Here is a 24,686-nt window from a genome sequence, read left to right as displayed (position 1 = left end):
AGAAAAAGAGAGAGGAGAGAAGAGAAAAGGGGAAAAGATGGTAGGTGCATTAGCAGAATAGAAGGCTTGTGTATTGCTGGAGTGGGAGCAGGAGGGAAGGGAATAGGTAGGTGGAGGACAGGGAGTATCGAAGATTGATGCCAGGGGCATTATGTGAATGAAGGATATGTTGTAGGGAGAGTTCCCACCAGCACAATCCAGAAACCCTGCTGTTGGTAGGAAGGATCCAAAAAGCACAGTCTGTGAATTAGTCACTGAAGTGAAGCACATGATGCTCGGCAGCATGTTCAGCAACAGGGTGGTTCAGCTGTCTGTTCACCACAGTTTGGCTTGGGTCATTTATATGGACATACAGTTTGTTAGTTCTCATGATGATGTAGAACACAGTACAATGCTTGGAGCTTAGTTCTTTGGTAACTTGGCTGCTTTCACAGGCAGCTCTGACTTTGATGGGGTAGGAGATGTCTGTGACAGGAGTGGAGTAAGTGGGTGTGGGAGGATTTATCTGGACAGCCCTTGAAGCTTCATGCATTGCAGGAATATGAGCCATCAGTCAGGGAGCAGGGGTAGAGAAGCGATATGCAAGGATATTTATTATGTTTGGTGGGAGTGGAATGACACTCTGGGAGGAGTGGAGAGGACAGTGGGTAGGATATTCCTCATTTCAGGGTATGACAAGAGGTAGTTGAAACCCTAGCAGAGAATGTGATTCAGCTGCTCCAGTCATGAGTGGTCCTGAGTCATGAAAGAAAGGTCCATTGTGGCCAGGCAGTTGGATATGTGGCAGGTGATAGTGACTAGAGAGACAAGGTAAGAGAGATCTGTTTCTGAATAAGATTGGGAGCATATTTTTGGTCTGTGAAAGCATTAGTGAGGCCATTTTTGTATTTGGAGATGGACTGCTTGTCACTAAAGATGCAATGACCACAGGTGGAGAGACAGTATGGAAGGCACTTGTTTGTATGGAATGGGTGGCAGCTGTCGAACTGGAGGTATTGTTGGCGGTTGGTAGATATGATGGGGATGGAGGTACTCATGAAGTCATCCTTGAGATGGAAGTCAACTTCCAGGAAGGTGGGTTCTTGGGTTGAAGAGAACCAGGTAAAGTGAATGGGAAGGGGGGTGGGGTTGGGGGTGGGGGAGTGTTGAGGTTCTGGAGGAATGTGGATAGAGTATCTTTACTGTTGGTCCAGATCACAAAGATGTCATCAACGAAACTGAACCAGGTGAGGGGTTTGGGATTCTGAGTGGTTAAGAAGGATTTCTCTAGAAGGCCAATGAATAGGGTGGCATAGGATGGTATGATGCAGGCACCCATTGCTGTACCGTGCATTTGTTTGCAGGTTACTCCTTCAAAGGACAAGGAAAAGTGGGTGACAATACAATTGGTCATGGCAGTCAGGAAGGAGATAGTAGTTTGGAGTCAGATGGGCATTAGAAAGGTAGTGTTCCACATCAGCAAGATCCTGACCATTGGGGATTTTAGTTTAGAGGGAGGTGGCATCAACAGTGAGGGGTAGGGTGCTAAGAGAATGGGATCTATGGAGAGACAGTAAAGCAAATGGTTGTTGTATCTTATATAGGAGGACAGGATACAGATAATAGGCTGAAGGTGTTGGTCCATGAGAGCAGAGATTCTCTCTCTCTGTGCAGGCACAGTAACTGGCCACAGTGGGGGTTCCTTGGTAGTTGGGTTTATTGACTTAAGGAACCATGCAAAAGGTAAGAATGTGGGGAGTGGTTGGAGTAAGGTGAGCAAGAGACGGGGAGATGTTTGGGATGGGCCTAAGGGTTTGTGGGAGGGACTAATGGATCCTGCTGGATAAGTGGAATGGGCTCACTGTGGAAGGATATCTATATGGACATAACTAAAATCTGGCTGAGTCCTTCGGCCAGATAATCCCTGCAGATCATAACAACTGTGGTGAAGCCATGGACAGCAGGTAAGACTATATAGTTGGGATCAGGTTTTAGGTGGTGACTTGTGGTTCTTTCTGCAGGTTGGTTTCCATATTGAGGGACTTGGGGGTCAATGGTGAGGCAAAGTTCAAGTTTAAGAAATTCTGGAAAATTAACAGTGATTAATTTGGGGCATGGGGGTGGATCACAGTTGATGGAGGAGTGAACTGACTTGGGCAGGGTTTAGTATTGAACCTTGCATGAGTGATTGAGTCAGATCAGTGGAGTTACTGACATAAAATTATTTTCACTGTAGTGACTGAGGGAATGAAAGATGGTCTAGCAAGAGTGAATTTGGGAGGGAGGGCCAAAAATAAGACCTTTGGTAAGAATGGATACTTCTGTGAGACTGAAAGTTTTGGAGTACAGATTGATGACTGTGTTTCAGGTCTGCATCGATTCTGAATTATGTATGATGGTAGAAGGAGTTTCTGAGGGTGTGTTAAATGCAGTAGGCGTGCAGGGCAGGGTTTGTCGATTATGAGGGGATGTGGGGACATTTGATAAGGGCTCTTAAAGAGGTGGTGGAAATTGGCAGAGCAGTGCAAGAGTGGGAGGTGCACAGATTGGAGAGCTATTTGAAGTGAGTTTGTTCATGCTGCTCAAGTTCTTGGAGGGTGACAGTTTCAGTCTGGAAGATGGGATGCAGGAATTTGGGATTACAGAGAAGAAGAGTTTTACATATGAAGAGGCATTGTTGCAAGAAGGTTTGGGCCTGTTTCATGTGGTTTTGTAGGTCTAGGTTTTTGAGGGCTATGGACTCAACCTTCACTAGTTCCAGTCCTCCATCTACTTGTCCCCTCCCCTGCTCCCACTCCAACACTATTCCACTTCTCTATATCTCTCCTTTCCCTCTTCCTCTCCCCCATGCTTTCCCCTTCCATCCACTGACCCACCCCAGACACTGCCGGTTAACCTGCACCCAGAAATTCTATCCTGCCCCCACCATATCCCTACATGCTTTCACATGCAGCTTCATACCTTCATCCACCCCAACCCTGCTATCTCTTCCCGTGTCCACCTATCCCTCCTCTGTACCCCCACCATCCGTACCGAATTGCTGCTCATGTCACACACTTTTGCAGTCTGCAGCTGGGCCACAGCAGCTGGAGACAATGGATGTGTGTGTGTGTGTGTGTGTGTGTGTGTGTGTGTGTGTGTGTGTGAATTTTGCTTGCTGGTTGCTGGTGGCCGAGCGGTTCTATGTGCTTCAGTCTGGAACCGTGCGACCGCTATAGTCGCAGGTTCAAATCCTGCCTTGGGCATGGATGCATGTGATGTCTTTAGGTTAGTTAGGTTTAAGTAGTTCTAAGTTCTAGGGAACTGATGACCTCAGATGTCAAGTCCCATAGTGCTCAGTGCCATTTGAACCATTTTTTTGAATTGTGGTTGTGTGAATATATATGTGTTTTCTATTTCTGAAGACTTTTTTGTCTAAAGGCTTAAATGTTTAGCTGTGTTTTCATTGTGTCTGTCTGTAACTCAACACCTCATCTATGTGCTGAGTAGCAGTCTATCCTTTCCATAATATTATAGTTTTTACACTCATGTTTTATGACATTGACATGACTTATTTATACAAGACTGTAGAAGCTGACTTCAAGAAAGATCAGTTTGTTTTCAGGAGACATATAGGAATACACAAGGCAATATTGACCCTATGATATATCTTCAACATGTATTTTCAAGAAGAAATCAGGACAGGACCAGAAAGTTGGATTCCTTATGGTAATTCCATCACAGTTGTATTTCATTATGCTGGTGATCAGTTTTGAACTACCAAACTCATTTTCAAACCAGGTCTGTTAAAGCTAAAATGCAGAACATTTATAAAAAATAACAATTAGAAAGCTTAAAAATGCAGTTCTTAAAATCTCAATAGTTGTTGACTGAATTGTAACATACCTGCACTACAAGTGCTTGGTTAGAACAAATAAACTTAAATACATGAAATTTGCACATAATACATAGCCACATAGAATGCAGAACCAATTTCACAGTTTATAACACCCAGTTGAACTAGACTAAGGACTAGTGCTGAAGGGAGTTCTGTTCAAAAACAGTTGATGTCACTAGTGTTTCAATTAGTATCCATGCATGTATGTACAGCCAATGGCATGTTGCATCCAAAATCTACATTGTCCATTCACATCTGTATTTAGTGCATCACAAATTTTACGTGGCAGAAGACTGGAGTTGGTGGTAGTGGTGAGGATGGGGGGAGGGGTGGAGGAAGAGGGGAGCCAAGTGAAGAGGAAAGAAGTAGAGAAGAAAAAAAGTACTATGTAAGTATGCTGACAGGGTAGAAGGCATGTGTAGGGATGCAGTGTCAGCAGCAAAGGGGATATACAGGTGGAAGATGAGGAATAGTGAAAGTTGCAGCCAGTTTTTTTTTTGGGGGGGGGGGGGAGGGGGAGGGGGACAAAGGATATGATGCTAGGAGTGTTCCCACCTGTGCAATTGAAAACAGAGTCACTGAAGCCAAGTACATTGTGTAATTAACTTAGATGAAATGTATTCACTGATGTGAATACAGACAACCATCAGTTGTTAAGGGGATGATGATAATGAAAATTCATTATGGGCTAGGACTCAAACCCAGATTACCTGCTTTACATGAGTGGTCACTTTAACCACTTTAGCTATTTGTGCATGATCCACAGCCAGAGCCAAACTTCCTTAAGCCATTATTCTTGTATTACAACCTATACTCATACACACATTGTGGTGCAATCTCATTCTTACTATCCATAGTTTTTCCTTCAGTCTTTTTTGGGCATTTGTTCAAGAGAGACTCAGTATCATTGTCACCATCAATACCAAGGTCACTCCACTGTCTTTTAAACTGTGTAATTCATTCATCAGTTCACTGAGAATCACAGTAATTTGCTCTGATGTAATGCTATGCAAAGTATTTGGCTGCATCATTTCATGTTCACAAGCATCACTCAGACTGTACGAAAAAACTTGTGATTTTGTCCAACTTGCTCATTTTCAGACAAAGATCTCAAACATAGGTCAGCACAGATATGTCTACAGTTAGCTGATGGAGTAGTATTGCCACTGTCAATAAATGGCAGAGCAAACAGTTTAACCTATTAGTTTGCAGCTCGTCAATAAGTCATCAGGATACCAACAGTGAGTACACTTACAGTATGCAAGTACATATTCAGGCCCTTGGCCTGGGAGGTTAATTTGTTGAAAAGTAGCAGGTTCACCTTACATGTTATAAGTGTTTATAAATGTTGACCAATTAGGATTTTAGGTATGTCTGTGCCTAAGGGTGTGTGTGTATGTGTGTGTGTATGTATGTGTGTGTGTGTGTGTGTGTGTGTGCAAGAGAGAGAGAGAGAGAGAGAGAGAGAGAGAGAGAGAGAGAGAGAGAGAGAGAGAGAGAGAGAGAGAGTTTTGTGTATGTGCAAGAAGCAAACAAGAAAATCACAATTACTTCATGCACTGCCATGGAAAGTAAGAATGTAATTAACTCACCCAAAACCAAAAACTTTCAGAGAATTCATACGTATTTAAATTCTGTTCTTTACAATTATGCAATATATTCAGTTACATATGGAATATGCTGGGGATATATGAACAATAATTTTGTATGTGAATGTGTATGCAGTAAAATGTACTGCATGGGAGTGTAATGGACCTCTATGACTGTATTTTGTATACTCTGTGATGTAGCATTAACTATGGACTGTAATGTGTTGTTCTATGTAATGGATGTTAAAACGAATCTTGCCTTATTCCTGCACTGTTCATACTCAGAATTACCTATTTTTCTGTGCTAGTTCCAACAGTTTATGGGCCCGGGCACCAGAAAATGTGTTCACAGTAAGTATTCTGACATATAGAAGGAAATATCATTGCAATAGTCATGGAAGTGTGTAGTGAAACTATCACAATGAGCTGATTGTGGTGTTATTTAATATTGCAATTACTACCAGTAAAAATAATTGTGAAAATGAGTGTGGCACAAATACCATGAACAGAGAGACATGTGGGTTGTGAGAACAATGCTACTTGGAAATTTGTTGTGGAAGAATATTTACAACTGGATAACTTGTGAGACCTAGTCAATGGTACACTGAAGCCCAATGAGCAAAATTACACAAATAAGGGCCAGAAGAAAAGATCAAAGGTGATATTATTGATTGATCCATTAAAATACGTACACATAGAGAAAGCTGTGATGGTAAAAGAAGTTTGGGACAAGTTACAGAGTACATTTCAAGATGGTGGTCTAACAAGAAAAGTTGTATTACTGTGTGAACTTATAATCACTCAACTGATAACTGCAAAAATTTGGATGAATATGTCAACAAGACAATATCCACATCAAATCAATTAAAGAACATTAGGTTTGAGATAGACAATGAATGGGTAGATACATTATTGTTAGCAGAAATGCCTGAATAATAGGCATCCACAATTATGGTGTTGGAAAGCTCAGGCATACCAATTATGAGAGACAGCATAAAAGTGAAGCTCCTACAGTTTGTGAAAAGTAGTCATTGTGACTTAATTCAGAGAATAAAACAAGTTCACTCTAAGACAAAAAGAAGAAACCAGCCAAGTGCTACAACTGTCAGCAGATGGGTAACATCACTTCCCCATGCTGCAAAGGCCAAGTATAGAGGAAGAAAGGTGTGATGCAAATAGTCCAGAGAGGAGAATTGCTGATCAGGGTAAGGCACTTTCAATTTATTACTCTTTTGGAGTAATTAGTAATAGAGAACCAGAATGGATATTAGATTCAGGAGTATCAGTGCATATTATTAGAGATAAAACAGCTCTTTATGATGTTGCTAATAAAATGTATATGGTATACCCACAGACATAGATGGTTCCAAGCACAGTATGAGCTTCCTGGGAAAATTTATCTTAATGTAGAACAAGAAAAAATTATAGCACGTGATGTTTACTATGTAAAAGATGTTGCAGTCATGTTACCTGTAAGTGAAATAGCGAAGAAGGGAAACAGAATAACCTTTGATGTAAATGTGGCAAAAAAAAGTTGGCCAATGTGGGGAATTTATAGCTAAGGCAACAAATGAAAGGGGAATTTTCAACTTAGTTACTGCTAAAGGCATAGGTGAAGTTGCAAACCATTATGTGTACTCTGCAAAAGGTAGGTTTCTTATGGCATAGAAGAAGACTGGGCACCTAAACAGAAAATGCATGTCATTATTATGCTGGCAGGAATGGAAGATTGCAATAAATATAAAGAAATATGCAAAATATGTATACAAGGGGAACAGACTAGGCTACCCTTTAAGCCAACCAGAGCAGAAGTACTGACATCTTGCAGTCAATACATACAGATGTTTGTGGATAGATGGAGTGTGAATCTATAGGAGGAAGCCATTGTTTTGTTACCTTTATAGACTACAGTTCAACATTTAACAATGTTTATTTTCTAAGTTCTAAAGATAAAGTGAGTGATATTTTTGAGAACTTTCATAATATGGTAGAAAGAGAAATGGGAAAGAAGATCAAAATTGTCAGATCTAATAATGGGACATAGTATACCAATCAAAAATTCAAGAAACATTTGAAGGAGGTAGGAATTAGCCACCAAACCATCACCAGATACAGTTCAGCCCAGAATGGAGTGGCAGAGAGAGCAAATAGGACTACTTTTGAAACAGCAAGGAGTATGTTGATATGTTGATTGATGCTGGGTTACCGTAATGTTTTTGGGCAGAGGTGGTGTCAACAGTTGTGCATTTGATTGCCTACCAAAGTGGTAAAATATAGAATTCTGTACGATGGGTGGATAGAGAAGAAGCCAAATCTAAGTAAGTTAAGAGTTTTTGAATACAAAGCTATGTTACAGATCCTGAAACAATTGATGAGAAAATGGGATCCAAAGTCTAAGAAATATATTTTTGTAAGCTGTTGTGGAGACTCAAAGGTTACTGACTCATGAATCCTATGAATAAGGAGATATTGACTAGCAGAGATGTTGTATTCCTTGGCAATGATAAAAACAAAATAAAAGAGTATCATCAAGAGAGTACAGCCACTTCTTTAACATCATCAAGCTGAAGAAATACCAATTCTGGCTAAGAAGCAGAAAATGAAGAAGAGGAAGAAGAAGATGACAATGAATACATATAGATACATTCTATGCAGATGAAGTTCTAGAGGATGAAGAAGAGAAAGAAAATATTTTGATATATTCTTCTCATTTATCTAAACCTAAAGAATACCCTGATTATGAAATATATGTATTGGCTCAAACTTTTAATAATGAACCTACAACAGTTGAAGAGGCTATGAGTGATCCTAACTCTCAGTGATGGCAAGAAGCTGTGGAAAGAGAATTAGTCATTTTATCAAAATGAAACTTTCAAGTGGATTGAAATCTTAGAAAGTAAAAAACCAGTACAACCACTGTGGGTGTTTAGTGTGCAGCACCAAAATATAAAGAATGACTTGTAGTCATGGGATGTTCACAAAAAGAAGGGATAGACTACAGAGAAATATTTGCACCTGTGGTAAAATATGAATCACTTAGGTACCTTTTAGCCCTGGCAATAAAACAAGATGTACTAATTCACCAAATGAATGTGATGACAACTTACTTACATGAGAAATTAGATGAAGAAATATATGGGATACCACCAGAAGAAGCTAGAAAAACTCATGTAGGAAGAAAGGTGATTTGATGATTGAAGAAAAGTATTTATGGACTGAAACAGAGTGGCCATTGCTGGAATGGGTGTTTTCATGAAAACCTTGCTAAAGATGGGTATGAAACAATCTAAGGCAGAGCCTTAGAAGAAGTAAAGAAGAGGTCACAATACCAGCTGCATGGATGGATGATTACTTCATTCTAATTAAAGATGAAGAACAGATGAGCAATTTTGAAAGGCAGTTAAAAACCAAGATTAACATGCATGACTTGGGAGAGGTAAAATATTATTCTGGTGTGAAGGTTTTTAAAAATAAGAAGACAGAAGAGTTACACATAACCTATTGTCACACACAAAGAAAATTTTGAAAATGTTTGGCCTGAATGACTGTAAACCCATTTCTACAACTATGGAACCAGGAGGTAAGTTAATGACCAATGAAGAACATGTGCAGCACAATGAAAATTAACCATATTTAGAGGCAGTAGGGAGCCATTTATATTTGTCAGAAACATGAAAGCCTGATATTGCTTTCCAAACAAGTGTTGTAAGCAGATTCTGCAAAAGCCCAAAAGATAAACACTGGAGAGCTGTTAAATGGATATTTAGATATCTAAAGGAAACAACAGACTATGAATTAAGACGTTGTAAAAACATAAATATAAAGCTTGAGAGCTGTAGTCAAGCAGTTTGGGGAAGTGAGTAGGAGAGCAGACATTCCATTACTGGATGTTGTTTTAGATTAATGGGAGGTGGTCATGTAGAAGACAGAAATCAGTGTCCTTGAGCACTGTCACACACAATTCAAGATGCACTGTGGATCATGACTCTAATGTGATATAGGGCCTAATATTAGTGGGAAAAGCACCAAGATAATCTGTGACAACAAGGGAGCCATAAACATAGCTGGAAACAATGTTACCAGTGACACAACCAAACACATCAATATAAAGCACTATATTATAAGGGATTACAAAGAGAAAGGGAGTACTGAAGTAGACTATTTATGCACAGAAGAGACATACTAACCAAACCCTTGACAAAGGAGAAATTTTGGAAGATAGTGAGACAATATGGTTTGAATTGTGAAAGTGACATTTTAAATATCTGTTCAAAGGGGAAGTGGAGATAATTTTGCAAGTGTGTATGTGGCAACGTGTGCTGGAAGGAGCATAATGGACCTCTATGACAGTGCTTTGTATACTCTAACGCATTACTTTAACTATGGGCTGTATTGCACTGTTCTATGTAGTTTAATGGATGTTATTCCTGCATTTTGCATATTCAGAATTACTAATTTCACTGTTCTAGTTCCAATAGAATACATCACTATTACAGGGGGTATTTCCAGACAAACTGAAATGTTTCTGGTTGGAGCTGTTGGTGATGGCAGTCATGATGCATGACATGTGCTTGCTTGTGTGAATGTATGTGTGTTTTCTTTGCTGAAGAAGGCTTTGGCCAAAAGCTATAATGTGAACCAGGCATTTTGTTGTGTCTTCCTGCAACTCAACAGGGCATGTTTACAATGAGTATCAATCTATGCTTTTCCTAATATTGTTGAAATATGCTACTGTCAGACATATTTACAAGAAAGGTAGCAAGACAGATGTTAATAATTACTGACAAATCTCACTTCTTGCCTACCCCCCAAATGTACTAGAGAAGATTACATGTGCATGAACCATATCACATCTCTCTCATAATAACATACTTAGTCTGAGTTTGGAATTCAAAAGGGGTCATTCCATGAAACATGCTATTTGCTCAGTTCATGAATCAGATTACATAAGATTTTATTGAGCCATATGTATCTTCTCAAGAGCACCCACACAGTAGTGTTTGGGGGAGGGTGGGACAAGACCTGGGGATATGGAGTGTTTTTAATATTTTCAAAGACGAATGGTGACTTTTAGTGCCCATTAAAAAGTTCCAGTTCCTGCGCTATTTTTAACCTGGATAATACCAACTTTTAAATTATTTTCTTGAAAGAGAGGCAACTGGCTATGCCATTTCCCTTTTTTTTTCCTGATAGCCAGAGATTCGCCTCACCCCTTATGTCCCATCCCACCCCCACTCCTACCACACTTGCCCTGGATGATATGGGCACCCTTGTATCTCAATGACTTGACAAAAGTATTTGACTGCACAGTTCATTGTACTGTCCTAAAGAAGCTCATATATTGTGGTAGAGATCTTGCTAGGTACTGGTTTTCATAATATCTAACTAGAAGTATGTAGTATGTCACATAAAGAAACACAGGCAGTGTACACAATGAAACAGGATCTTAAGATTGTGGTATCATTACTATAAGCTAAATCTAGCAAAGGGATCAACAATGGGTCTGTTTATATTCTTGTTGCATATAAATGATATGTTATCATATATCAAAGAAGCAGAAATAGTTCTCTTTGCTGATGACACAAGTATTATAGTCAAGCCTAATGGAGAAACTTAAACACTTGTAAATGTAAATAAAATTTTCTTGCAAATTAATAACTAAGCCTCTGAAAATGGCCTGTCACTGAACTGGAAACCAAATGTTACAATCTTTCAGAATTTGAAAACAAGATCAACATTCATGAACATAATACTAGAAGGAGAAATGAGTTTACTCAGTCTTAGCGTAACACAGGAAGGAGTGTGGAAGTCAGCCATTACAACTCTGAGCACCTAAGAAGAATTAAAAAGATAATAAATTAATTTCAAACACAATCTGAAATCATGTCTGCTTGGCAACTCACATGACTCCACAGAAGAATTTCTGAATATGTAATAATATAGTCTAATTGCAGGGTGTGTGTGTGTGTGTGTGTGTGTGTGTGTGTGTGTGTGTGTGTGTGTGTGTGTGTGTGTGTGCAAATCAATGCATGTATGTATGGAATAAAAATAAAAACTTACAACAATCCTGTAAATGGTCAACATGTTGGCATATTTTCAGTGAGGAAATGTAGAATAATTGTTACACTGATTCATTTCATATCACAGCAACAAATCACAATAATGCCATTGTATCATACAAATAATTCAATTAAATCACTTGCTGGTTGTGGTCATTACATTAATTGCTAAAATTACTACCACCAACATTTTTCTGTGTATTTATGAACGCTATTTACCTCAGAAAATACAGTAGGGATTTTATACAGTTATCAATAATAGGCAGATGGGTGCATGAAGAAAATTTATGTGTATAATCTCTTACCACTGCGCCAAACAAGTTGTGCAGCTATAAATCCTTAGTGATATCTGTACAATGATAGTGCAGCTTCCTAGTTAATACCTAAACTGTATTGACAGCCACAGAGTTCAGCATAAATGCCTAATGAATATACGAAATAGAGAGAGTGGCTGAGTACAGTACTCACTAATTCATAGACCACAGAAGTTAGTTATGACTTTCATGTGTAGGCACCCCTTTTTTCTTTTATATTTCTTAGTTGTGCGATATTAAGTTGTACCCACCTAGAAGTTCAATTTCAGTGATTTCTGGCTGATATTCTCAAAGATGCAGCATGTCTCCTGATATTCTACTTGCTCTGTTCCTGTGTTGATAATTCATGTTCATCCTTTTTATATATGAGCCTTGCATTTTAAGGGAATTTGCTGATTAACTGTTCTTTCTTGTACATGATCCACACTACTATATTTATTTTATAACAAATTCATAAATTATGTTTAAAAATTCTCCAAACCTTATTGTGTCAAAAAGGAAAATGTTCCATATTTGTGTTATATACTTACAGTCTTCATCAGTACGTAGCCCTGTAGTAGCTGGCAACCAACTTCCTAAATTAGATTCTGGTTGGACTGTCACCTCATATGTGGTGAAAGGTGTAGCATTTTGGAAGATATAAACAGTCTGATCTGCATCTACACTATCTATAATTTGTGAACAGTCTATCTCACAAGTATCTTCTGAGGCTGCATTTGAACAATTTATGTAAACTAAATATCTTTCAATAAATGATTCAGTCCCATAGACTGGTGGCTCCCAGGAAACAATAAAAGATGATGATGTCACATCTGACACAGTAAGATTCTGCACAGAGTCTGAAACAAAATACATTCTTGGAATGAAAAGATAGCATTTAATTCTATTGATTATGAATAATCATGACAGCACGATCAGAGAACTATGTTCAATGACTAATTACAAATTTGGCAACAATACAAGCAACAAAAGTATATATGTAATGAGAGGGGCACAGTTCTGAAATGCATATTAAATATTACATCTAGAGGCCTATAGGCTCAAAACAAAGAGAAATGTGAATGCGGAGAAAGGCCGTTAAGGTTGAAAGAGAGTTGGCATTCCTACCATGTGGCTGCATCGTGGCAGACACTTTCCACCAACATGCAGTGATTGGAGTTCTTGCACTGACTGCGTGTTATATATTACCAGATACAATAATTCCATAACCTGAAGAATGGTTATAAAAATGACTGTATGCATGTACATCAACATCAGTACTGCACAAACAACTGTTAAGTGTGTGGGATCAGGTATTTCCTATTATACCACATATGAGAATACCATCCCATTCCATTTACCTACAGAGCATGGGGAAAATGTCTGGGTTCTGTAAACTATGTAAGTGCACCTTTGCAGTAGACTGTCTTCAAGCATCTGTCACTTCAGATTTTCAGTGATTTAGTCACTCACTGTCACAACTCAAACAAACACGTGAGCATTTGTTTTGCCCTTCTTTATATAAATTCAAAATAGCCTGGTAGTCCTATTTGGTATGAGTCCTACACATTTGAGCAGTATTTTAAGATTGGTCAAACAAGTGTTTTGTAAGAAATCTGCTTTGTAAACAGACTGCATTTTCAACTATCCTATCAATAAATTAAACTTCTTAACAAACATTTGGCAACAAAGTCCAGCATTTGTTTAGTTTGCTTTGATGTCAATTTCAGTACCTGTGTCATCCACAACAGTCTGGACACTACTTACTGTAACACATATCAATCTGCAATGAAACATGTCAGTTTATAAGTGCACCTACAACATCCTGTTTCTATAAACATTTTCTGACCTTTCTTGTAACTCCCTTAGCTCTCTAACAGCACCTACCATTTATTTCCATTATGACACTTCAATCACAGGTTTTCACCACTTATTCTTAAACTTATCTAACATTTTTCTATCATTCCTTTTGTCTTTTTACCATCAAACCAAGAATCTCTGTTTCTTCTTCCTCCAGCAATTCCAAAAAATCCCTTTTGCTGTGCCAAAACTCCAATCACACATCTTCTTTCCGAAATCTTGTATGGCACATGGTCTTCCACTTAATGGGTTTACGATTGCAATTGGCATTTCAGGCTGTCACCTACCCTGCTGCAACAACCTTCACCTTTTCCAGTTCCATCAGTCTCTCACCTTCACCAATATGATCCTTTATAATAATATATTCCAACTGCAAACTATACATGACAGTCTCTACTTCTCTCACAAAATCCTTTAACTCTGAGACTACAAGTTTCTGAATACTTTAACTGAAATAGAAACTTTTGTACTTCAACAATTGAAACAACATTGTCAGTACTATCTGAGGAAGCTGTTAAGCTACGGCTGTCTTATGATCACTCTGATCCAACCCCTGCCCAAAATCAACTCCTATGAGCTCCCCAGTCATACCTTGCTGACTTTACCCATCTTTCATATCCCCAGAAACTTTCTCCACCCTCTATGAAACATGCTGCTCTTGAACATCCTTCCTATAATGCTATTGTCAAACTTTCCACCAAAACTCTGACCCCTGCAGAACTCTCAGTATTTCCTAAAGCCCTCACTTTTGGCTCAAAACCTAAGTGCAGCCTTGATGGACTAGTAAAGGACCTTCTTACCTTTACTCATTTATTTGCTGTGGAAACATTTCTTTGCTATGAACTTCACTAATAACATCCAACTAAAATGTTGCAAAGAAGCTTGTTTAAAACAGTTACAACATACCTCCAACTATGCCCCTTCTCCCCTTCCATCTCTCAGGAATTTCTCACTTCTAATCTTGCCTTGTCTTCTTTTCCTAAGCCCCTTCTCAGTGAGTGCAACAGAAATCCTATGGAACTCACAGCTTTCCATAATCTGAAAACCAATCCAGACTTTCCCACTGTAAAACCACAACCCTTCTGGGATCCTGTATCCATTTCTAGTCTCATCCCCACTCTCCCAAAGAGGGCATATCTGTATTATCAGTGATTTACACCAATTTAAACTGCTGCTTTGATTTTGTCTTTCCTGGTTACCTGATTACCTGGACTCGAATACAATGAAGATTTTCTTTTGCAGCAAATTAGTAATTTTCACTAATTTAAGCTATAACTATTTGACATTGTTCACATTGGGCCTCACCAATATGCAGAATGAAGGAAATATGTTGGATTAAAAGCTCATGTACCATCACAATTTGTACATTATACAAACTTCAGGCACATGGTAGGAATAATTTTGCTATTGTAATTATGGAGCAATTAACAATTAAAGTTCTAATATTTCGAGTGATTGAGAGACAGCTATTTTTATGTATTCAAGCTAAAAACTAATCTTATCTCTAATAGAAGTATGACACGATAATTTTTCAGTCAGAATTAAGAATACTCATGTTTCTATTGGTGTTAGTTAATGGAATTGTAATTACTAATACATATAAATGTAAAGTTTTACTCATACAATATTTAATTAATTGAATCCTTTAAGTAAGTAAAACAATAAATGCAAATTAATGAAATATATTGTTGCAATGATGAAACAAGTAATTTATAGTCTTAATAGAAACAGTTTCTTTCCTGTCTTTGTATGAAATTATTCACGTTTATTTTAGTGAATAAAGGTGATTTGTATACCGCCATAGTTTTTCAGTTTTGAGGTCAGTCTTAGGTCAGTCTAAGTTAGTCTGAAGTCTATCTTACATCAGTCATGAGAGAGTGTTAAGTCAATTTTATGCATGTAGTTTGCCACCAAACATATAGTGTGCAAAATAAAACTGTTAGTGAACAAGAAATACCGTAATTTTTTTTAACCATTTCATGATTCCCAAGTGTCGATGCGGTAACATCAAGATGAACCTAGGGCAGCATTAAGAAGGAGCACCATAGACTACACAAGATACTTATTATTTATTTAGTGGAGGATATCTGAAATGTGATGTGATATTCTGTTTGTCTTGTGTTAAGCAACAATACATATCACAAACTTCACCACACAAAATCATTTTTGCCACATTATATTACACCACCTTGATGCAGAGAAAGGCTTCACCAGAGTGGTCACAAATCATAGTGACAATGAGGCTGAGTGTCTCTGTCAACTTTCCAACACCTCTGCTTAGAAACCTTATGACAATGATTCCATACCAGATGTTTAACATGAACTCCAGGATCTCCTCAATGCCTTAAGACATCCCAAAATCTGATTCCTGCATCCATCTCCCTTGTCACACCAGAAGCCCCCCGGTACACTCCTACCTTTTACCTACTTCCCAAACTCCATGTGAGTAACCCCACAGGTCTCGCTACTGGTTGTCCCATTGTGGCTGGGTACAATGCTCCCAAAGAACAAACATCTGCCCTTGTTGGCCAATCCCTCTAATCTGTTCTCCATAACCTCCCATCCTACATTCGAGACACTGCTCACTTCTTTTGCTGCCTTTCTACAGCTCCTATTCCATTACTACCAGACTCCTTGTTGGTCACTGTGGACACAACATCCTTACACACCAACATTCCCCATGCCCATCTCCTTGCATCATGAAACACTCCCATACCTGACATCCTCTTGATACTAAACCACTACCTCTTTTCTAGTACTCCTAGCAAACAACATCCTGATTCACAAATATTTCACTTTCAAAAGCCAAGACGGTATATAAATCTATTGTACTGCCATGGGTACTTGCATGGCACTATCATATGTCCAATTATTTATTGGCCATCTTGAGGAGTCCTTCCTATCCAGGCAACACCTAAAGCCCATTATCTTGTTCAGATTCATTGATGACATTTTCATGATCTGGGCTCATGGCAGAGAAACCTTTGATCTTTCCTCCATAATTTCAACATCAATTCCCAAATTTGCTTCATCTTCTCCCTCTCAACTCAATAAGTGATCTTCCTAGATGTTGATCCCTATCTCACTCACAGATGGCTCCACAAATATACGTACACTTATTGTCACAGAAGAAGCTGGAGAGCACAGTTGCCATAGTGTAGTGGTTACGATAGTAGACTGTTGCATGGAGGGCTGCAAGTTCAAAACTCACCTAAACTGTAAAATTGTAATTTCTATATGCAGTTTGAGTACATTCTAGAAGTACCCATTAATGGCAAGTTTGCTCTGTGCTCTTGTATGTGATGGGCTGAATAAACCTTCGTTAAGTGAGGTTAGTGTTCGTCATTCATCTACTTACACCTTCTTCTACGTGACATCGTATAAGACACACCAATCACCAACAGCACCTCCACTTTGACAGCTGTCATGCATTCCATGTCAAAAAGTCTCTTTCTTACAGTTTCACCATCTACAGATGCTGCATTTGCAGTGGAAAGCAGAAGTTGTTGAAACATGCTGTTAACTTTACCAGAGCCTTTATTGAGTTAGCTCATGAATAAAAAGATCTCCCATGCCATCTCCTCCTCTGATACCAGTAAACCTATTAAACAGCCACTGTCCATATTTCCTCTGAAAGTGAAATTTTAAATATTTATTGCTCCAGCCAGGAAATGCCACTATTGTTTTGCTCCAGCCAGGAATTTCCATTGTTATTTTGCTGCAGCCAGTAATTTCCATCATTCTTACATTTGGACACTAACTTCATTCACAGATATTCTTAATGTATGATCAAAATTTCATTGGATTATGCAGTGCATTACCTAACACTATCTGTTAATAACAGTATTATACATGTCTTGCAAATCATACATGACTTCTTCAATGGGATTTGTAACTAGAAAATACAGAAAACAGTTTTGTTATTTTAAGTGAGAATTTCACACTCTTCAAAAAAGCTACCTGTTTCTTAAAGAAAGTTACTTTTTCTTTTTTTTGTCTTTTTTTTCTTTTTCCCCCCTCGAAACTGCTCTTTATTTGCTAAAGTAATTCCCTATATAAACACAAAAGTGTACACATGTCATACAAAAAAGGAACATTAATGACTAATTGAAAAATCATAATCATTTTTTCCATTATTCATATTTAACAAATGAAACTGATAACCATTTTATAAATCCCCTGTCTTTATTCCCTAAATTGGATTTTTCCTTATGTGTAAATAATATCAGAGTTGGTGGTTCTGACTGATGACACATAGGGTTATGGATGTCTAGTTTTGCTGTGATATCCAGTTCTTAGTTGTATTGCCAGTAAAAATATAAAGACATAGTGCAAGAGCAGCTGATAATTTATTCCTAAATCCAGCTGTTATTCATGAAATAGGTGTGAGCTGTCATGATGGTCACAAGTGCAATAAAGCATTCAAAATCAGTAAGGTTTAAGTACAATGGAAAATACAAAATTTAACACAACTGTAAATGTTGACTTAGTTACATTATTTAGCATAATTTACCTGAAGCAAAACAACACTTCACCATAGTACATACTGATCAAAGTCATCTGAGCTAAACTGACAAACTTAATGCAAAAAGCTCACCAGTCATGAAGAAAGAAATGTCAATTTGCATGAAGAAAGGAAACCTTTATGATCTAGGAAGTAATGATTAAATATGGTACTAAGTTTGTCAAAAACACAAAGTAGATGATAAATTTATTTCTCACACCAAAAATTCTTATTCTATGAATCTAACAATGGAAACTCCAGGTAAGAATATCAACAATGTAGGAAAAGACAGATTGAAACTAGCCATAAAGAAGACACATCAAGTTGGTGACAGGCATGATGAGAAGACACTCACATATAGCTTTCGGGCACTGCCTTTGTCAGTAAGAGGGAGACACACACAAACACCATCAACACACACACAAGCAGGACCGCCAACTGTAGCATCTCTGGCTGGAATGCAACATCATGAAAGATGCAAGCAGCAGTCTCAAGGTGACAGGCAAGGAGTAGGGATAGTAGTGTACAGGTGGGGAGAGAGACAAATGCTGGTGGAGTGTGCAGAGAATAGAATGTCAACAGATGAATCATCAGGGGGTTGGGGCAGGGAGGTGGGGAAAAAGGAGAAAAAAGGGAGGGGAGTGTGGAAAGACAGTTGGATACATTGGCAGGAGGCTGCGAACAAACAGGGTGGTAGATAAAAATAGGGAGGAGATGAGAGGATAGAGGGGGTGGAAACTGTTGGGCAGATGGTGTGGGGACAGTATATTACTGTAGGTTGAGGCCAGGATAATTATGGGAGCAGAGAACGTGTTGTAAGGATTACTCCCATCTGACCAGTTCAGAAAAGCTGGTGGTGGAAGGAAGGATCCAGATGGCTTGGGTAGTGAAGCAGTCAGCTTTTCTTAACTGCACAGATGGGTGTTATCCTTACCACACTTTCTCCACTTCTGTAATTATACTGGCCTCGACCTACAGTAACACACTGAACCCAGGCCCTCCATCCAACAGTTGCCACCCCTCTGTCTTCTCATCTCCTCCCTTTCTGATCTCCCTCCCTGTTTATTTGCACCCATCTTTCCCCATTCCTCTTCCTTTTTTCACCTTTTTTTTCCCCACATACCTAAACCACACCCTCCTGATGCTGTGTCTGTTGGCAGTCTAGTCCTTGAACACTCCACCAGACAGCGTTCGTCTCTCTCTCCCCACCTATACACTACTATCACTTACCCTTCCCTTCCCCCTCCCCCCTTCCACATTCCAGCTTACATCCCGCTGCCGCATACTGGGCCAAGAAGCTGGAGTTGTGGTCGTGTGTGCATGAGGAGTGCTTGCTTGAGCATGTGTGTATCTGTGTGTGTGTGTGTGTGTGTGTGTGTGTGTGTGTGTGTGTGTTTTGCCAATAAGCTGGAGTTGTGGTCGTGTGTGCATGAGGAGTGCTTGCTTGAGCATGTGTGTATCTGTGTGTGTGTGTGTGTGTGTGTGTGTGTGTGTGTGTGTGTTTTACTGATGAAGGTAGTGGCTAAAAGCTATAAGTGAGTATCTTTTAATTGGGCCTGACTGCAAGTTGATGAGTCTTCTTTAAGGTAAGTAGCAGTCTGCCTTTTCCTTCATTGTTGTTACTCTATGAATCTGGGTTTTTCTGTACAATGGGTCATGGGCAACTACATGCGCAACTGAGTGAAAGGGCAGCTAACATTTAAAGCAGATAACTGGATCAAGACTTAAAATTGCAGTGTAACTGTGCAACGGAGAAAAAGAAACAGTGAAAACTGTGTACTATGTACAAAAAAGTACCAAATACCAAAGGCAATTTTGAGCATTATTAGCATAAAACAAATAAATTCAACTAGACAAATAGTATTTATTTCCCTAATGACAGCCCAAAGAGGCAAATGATATTAAATTCAAATCACTGATCACTAAATTCATTTAATTCTTTCCTATAGTTACTACAGATGCAGGGACAAAAAATGATCTGTCAAAGGCAGATCCATTACATTTACTTAGACAGAAATAGCATTCTCCACCATCAGACATCAGCTTTACCAAATTAGTCTATTAGAGAGATCATAAAACAGTACAACTTCAAGGGATCACAAGGACACAATTTCTATTATAAAGGTCAATATGGAAATAGTCATAATCAATTTGGTAACAGACACTTTGGAAATAAACCAAAGGAGTGGAATAGTCAAATGGTATGGGGAGAACTGAACAGGAGTTAAAAAACTGAATATGGCTCCATTAGCAGTCTGCAAGGTAGGAGCTACTTATACACAAATGGAAAGGGCCAACCCAAACTGTCAAACTAAACAGAAAGATACCAGTGACAAAGTGAGTAATTCTTTTAAAGAGAAGTGTTATCCCATTGATGTAATATCTGTTACAAAGAATATATGTCATACAAATAAACCAGAAACAAAAGGTAAGTTATTTAAAGACACTGATTGCTTAGAAAACTGTGAAGAATTAAACTTAGATTCATTCTATGAGTGGGCTGAGAGGGGCACCTTGCTGGAAAATAGTTGTTCAAATTATCAAAGTGTATTGGGAATTAGAGAACTTATGAAAGAGTCTGGTGGGCTAGTAATAAAAAGAGCACCGAGTAAAGATGGTGTAAATATGTGTCTGCACACGGAAGGTAAGGGTGCAGAGGATCAAGAGGATTAATTTTGTGATGTTGATTGGGAAGAAAAGGAGGAATAGTAGTGAAGAAATATGTTTTATTGGTGTAAGTGAGGAGTTGGAAGCTTTAGGGATTACTAATATAAAAGAGGATAGTAATGAAATTAGCAAGGTACACATGAACACAGTTGACAATTTGAATGATAAGGATGCCATAATTTTAGTCAGTGAGTTATTTGATCTTGATACATGTAAGAAAAACGAGAAGGAATTGACAGCAGGTAATCTTAACAGCATTAGGGGAGTAGATGATGAAATGTCAGATAGTGAGCAATTTTTGTTTAACTAATGATAGAGGTAAGGACACTGGAAAGGGATATGGATTCAGTGAAATTGAAGATGACTTATTACATGAGAGTATTAACAAAAAATTTGACTTTGATGTAAGCAGTTCGTTTATTGATGTGCAGCTAGGATCACGGAAAAGAAAGTGTTTAGTGGACACAGGAAGTCAAGTATCTGGGATATCAGAATCTTTAAGTAAAAAACTGAAAACTAATAAGGATTATGTTGAGTTACCTGTAGTAGGAATTAAATAAGAGGTGCTACCAGGAAGCACAGTAAATCAATAAGGAGTCGGGCTTTTATTACTTTTGAAATTGAAGGAGTATCATGGTCACATGGGTGTCTTGTCATTCCTGATCTCACAGAGGATTTTATCCTAGGCATGTCTTGGATAACAAAAGTAAGTGCAGCATCTGATTGGGCAGGACAGAAATGAATGATGACTCTACCAACTGGTGAAGTCATTACTATGTAACTTCTTACATCAAATGTGTTGTGTATGAATAAGACTGTGAACAGTATTGAATTTACAAAAGAAGGTAAGTACATTGAAAGCCATGCCACAGATTTTGATACAGATGAGATAGAGTTTGAAAAGTTGGTAAATTAAAAAGTAGCCAAAGCTAGAGAACTAACTGAGAACCAAAAACAAGATTTGAAATTATTTTTGTGGGAATATAGTGGTGTATTTAGCAATATACCAGGTAAAGTAATTGGATACCAATGTACTTTACAATTTAAGCCATATGAACGTTTCTTTACTAAACCATACAGTATTCCAATCTTAAAAAGGGTAGCAGTGGAGAAAGAATTACAAAAGATGGAAGTGTGTGAAATCATTGAGAGGAGTATAAGCCCTTATAATAATCCCTTAGTCATTGTAAATAATCTTAATGGGCAAGTCAGATTAGTACTAGATTCCAGACACTTAAACAAATGTTTATACAGAGAAACTGACCACCCAGAGAACATCGATGAGTTGTTATACAGATTTAAAAATATCCAAATTATGTCAAGCCTTGATCTAACTTCAGGTTTTATCTAGTACCTCTTGCAATGAGTTCTAGAAAGTACACTGCTTTCTTATACAATGGGAGATGTTACAAGTATTGTGTAGTGCCTTTCGGATTGAACTCATCAGTCGCCAAATTTATAAGGGCACTAGACTATGTACTTGGCCAAGAAGTTGTGTCAGAATTAACAATTTATGTAGATGATATATTAGTGTCAAATCAAAGTTGGGAGGATCATTTGAATTTATTGAAAAAGGTGTGTGAGAAACTCAGAATGGGGGGGGGGGGGGGATGACATTAAAACTGGAAAAATGTAAATTTGGTATGTCAGAACTCAAATTTTTAGGTCGTGCCATTACTAAGGAAGGGATAAGTGCAGATCCTGAGAAAATAAAATCTATCGTAAACTTTCCATCTCCTAGAAACCGAAAACAATTGAAATCTTTCTATGGACTCCGTGGATTGTATCGAAAATATATAAATGGACAATGCCTTAATGTCACATGTTTAAGCAACTTACTTAGAAAAAATGCTACATGGAATTGGTCTGAAGAGTGTCAGAAAGCATTCGATAAAATTAAGAATGAACTTTGTAAGAACAGTCTTTTACACAGACCAGATTTTAGTTTGCCATTTTGTCTTCACACTGACAGTAGTGACTATGGACTAGGAGTAGAACTATTTCAGGAGAAAGTTGTGAATGGAAAAAATCTTCATTGTACCATTGCATTTGCCAGCAGAATGTTACTTAAACATGAGAGAACTTACAATGTCACAGAAAAAGAATTACTGGCAGTACATTGGGTGTTTACAAAATTTAAAATATACCTGTTAGGACACAAGATAAAAGTGTATTCAGACCACAAAGCTTTAAGTTACTTGCAGGAGTGTAGACTGTATCACAGTAGATTAACCAGATGGGCAATGTTCATGCAACAGTTTGACTATGAAATCGTGTATATTAAGGGGTCAGAAAATGTAGTAGCTGATGCTTTATCCAGGTTACCAGTAGGAGGAGATCAGGAAATGTTTGATCAGGAGGAAGAAAAGGAATTTAAAATAAGATACATGAAGGGAATCCAAGATGAAAAGCTCATAAGGACACTTTGCAATAACTTCAGGAGGGGACAAAATAACGATCCTAATTGGAAATTGGTTAAGAACTGTTTAGGCAAAAAAGGATATGATAAACTTGACAAATACTATAAGGTCTTTAAGGGAACACTCTTTAGAAGAACAGATGTGGACTCTGACAATTGGAAGCTATGTTAGCCACAGTGTGAGGCAGACAAGTTAATAAAGTACACCCATGAGAGTTATAGTCGCTGTGGAATAAAGAAATGTGTAAAAAAGTTACAAGAAAATATCTACTTTTATAACATGGTAAAGAAGGTGAGGAACGAAATATAAACATGCACCAAATATCACAGAGTAAAAGTAAGCAACAGAACATGTCAGGGAGAAATGCAGAACATTATTCCAGATAAGCCATTAGATTTAGTAGCTGTAGACTTTATGGTCCTTTACCTAAAAGCAAAGGTGGCCATTGTTTTATATTCATCATGGTTGATGTATTTTCCAAAATAATTAAACTTTATCCTGTTCGAAAAGCTACAAGTAAAGAGATTATTGCTAAGATTGAGGGAGATTACTTCAAGAGCGTAGGGAAACCTAAAGCTATACCATCTTATAATGGTTCACAATTTGTTTCAAAAAACTGGAAATCATTCATGGAAAAAACTAACACAAAACACGTCTTGATATCCGTGTACAACCCATCTTCAAACCCAGCAGAAAGGTACATGAGAGAAATAGGGAGACTTTGTAGGACGTATTGTAGTCACCCTAGTTGGTCCGACCATGTAAACAACTTCAAGGCTTTCATGAATAGCTTGCAGCATAGCTCTACTGGGTTTACACAGTATGAAATTATGTTTCATCTCAGACCAGTGAATCTTATTTCTGAATTAATAGACTTTCCTACAAACATGCCTTTATCTGGAAAGAATTTTTCTGGAAAAAAACTAAATGCTGTGAGATAGTCACAGCAACAAATTGCAAACACCATACTAACCCATGTAACATGTCTCATACAAAATGATGTTGTATCTAAACTGATTGTCACTTAATTCTATTATAAAATTAGATTTAATGGTTCCAATGTGCTTGTTTAAGTAACTGTACAGTATTTAATGAATTGCAAAATATGTAAACTTGATAAATCAGGGATTTTATTTTACTGATGATCCTAGGATACAAAACATGTCACCCACCCCCACAGTTTGAGAACAGCAAATCTCATAATTTTTGAAATCTTGTTCATTCATTTAAATAGACCATAATGCTTATGAAAATGTTCTGTAGTTAATAGACTATAGTTTCTTGTTATGCAAGTGTGCTTTCGTTTTGCATCATGCTCACCATGATAACTGTTTTTATTCAGCTGTGTTTATAACACAACACAGATACTTTATGTTGGCTTATTTTGCCTCTTAATTTTGATATCACATAATTTACACGGCTCATGAGAGAATAGTGT

At 38.0% G+C, this 24,686-nt stretch overlaps 1 protein-coding gene across 5 annotated transcripts in view; it reads right to left on the bottom strand.

The window, feature by feature from the left end:
• Positions 1-24,686, bottom strand: part of LOC126281330 (phosphatidylinositol phosphatase PTPRQ-like) — a 410,186-nt gene that overhangs the window by 343,534 nt on the left and 41,966 nt on the right. For all 5 annotated transcript variants that reach the window (XM_049980191.1, XM_049980192.1, XM_049980188.1 and 2 more), the window contains one exon: positions 12,349-12,657. In XM_049980191.1, coding sequence (XP_049836148.1) covers positions 12,349-12,657 — 309 coding nt within the window. The remainder of the gene's footprint in view (positions 1-12,348; positions 12,658-24,686) is intronic.

The sequence above is a fragment of the Schistocerca gregaria genome, chromosome 7 (assembly GCF_023897955.1).
Source record: "Schistocerca gregaria isolate iqSchGreg1 chromosome 7, iqSchGreg1.2, whole genome shotgun sequence".
Taxonomy (NCBI): Eukaryota; Metazoa; Arthropoda; class Insecta; order Orthoptera; family Acrididae; genus Schistocerca; species Schistocerca gregaria.
This window is presented reverse-complemented; position numbering and strand designations above follow the sequence as displayed.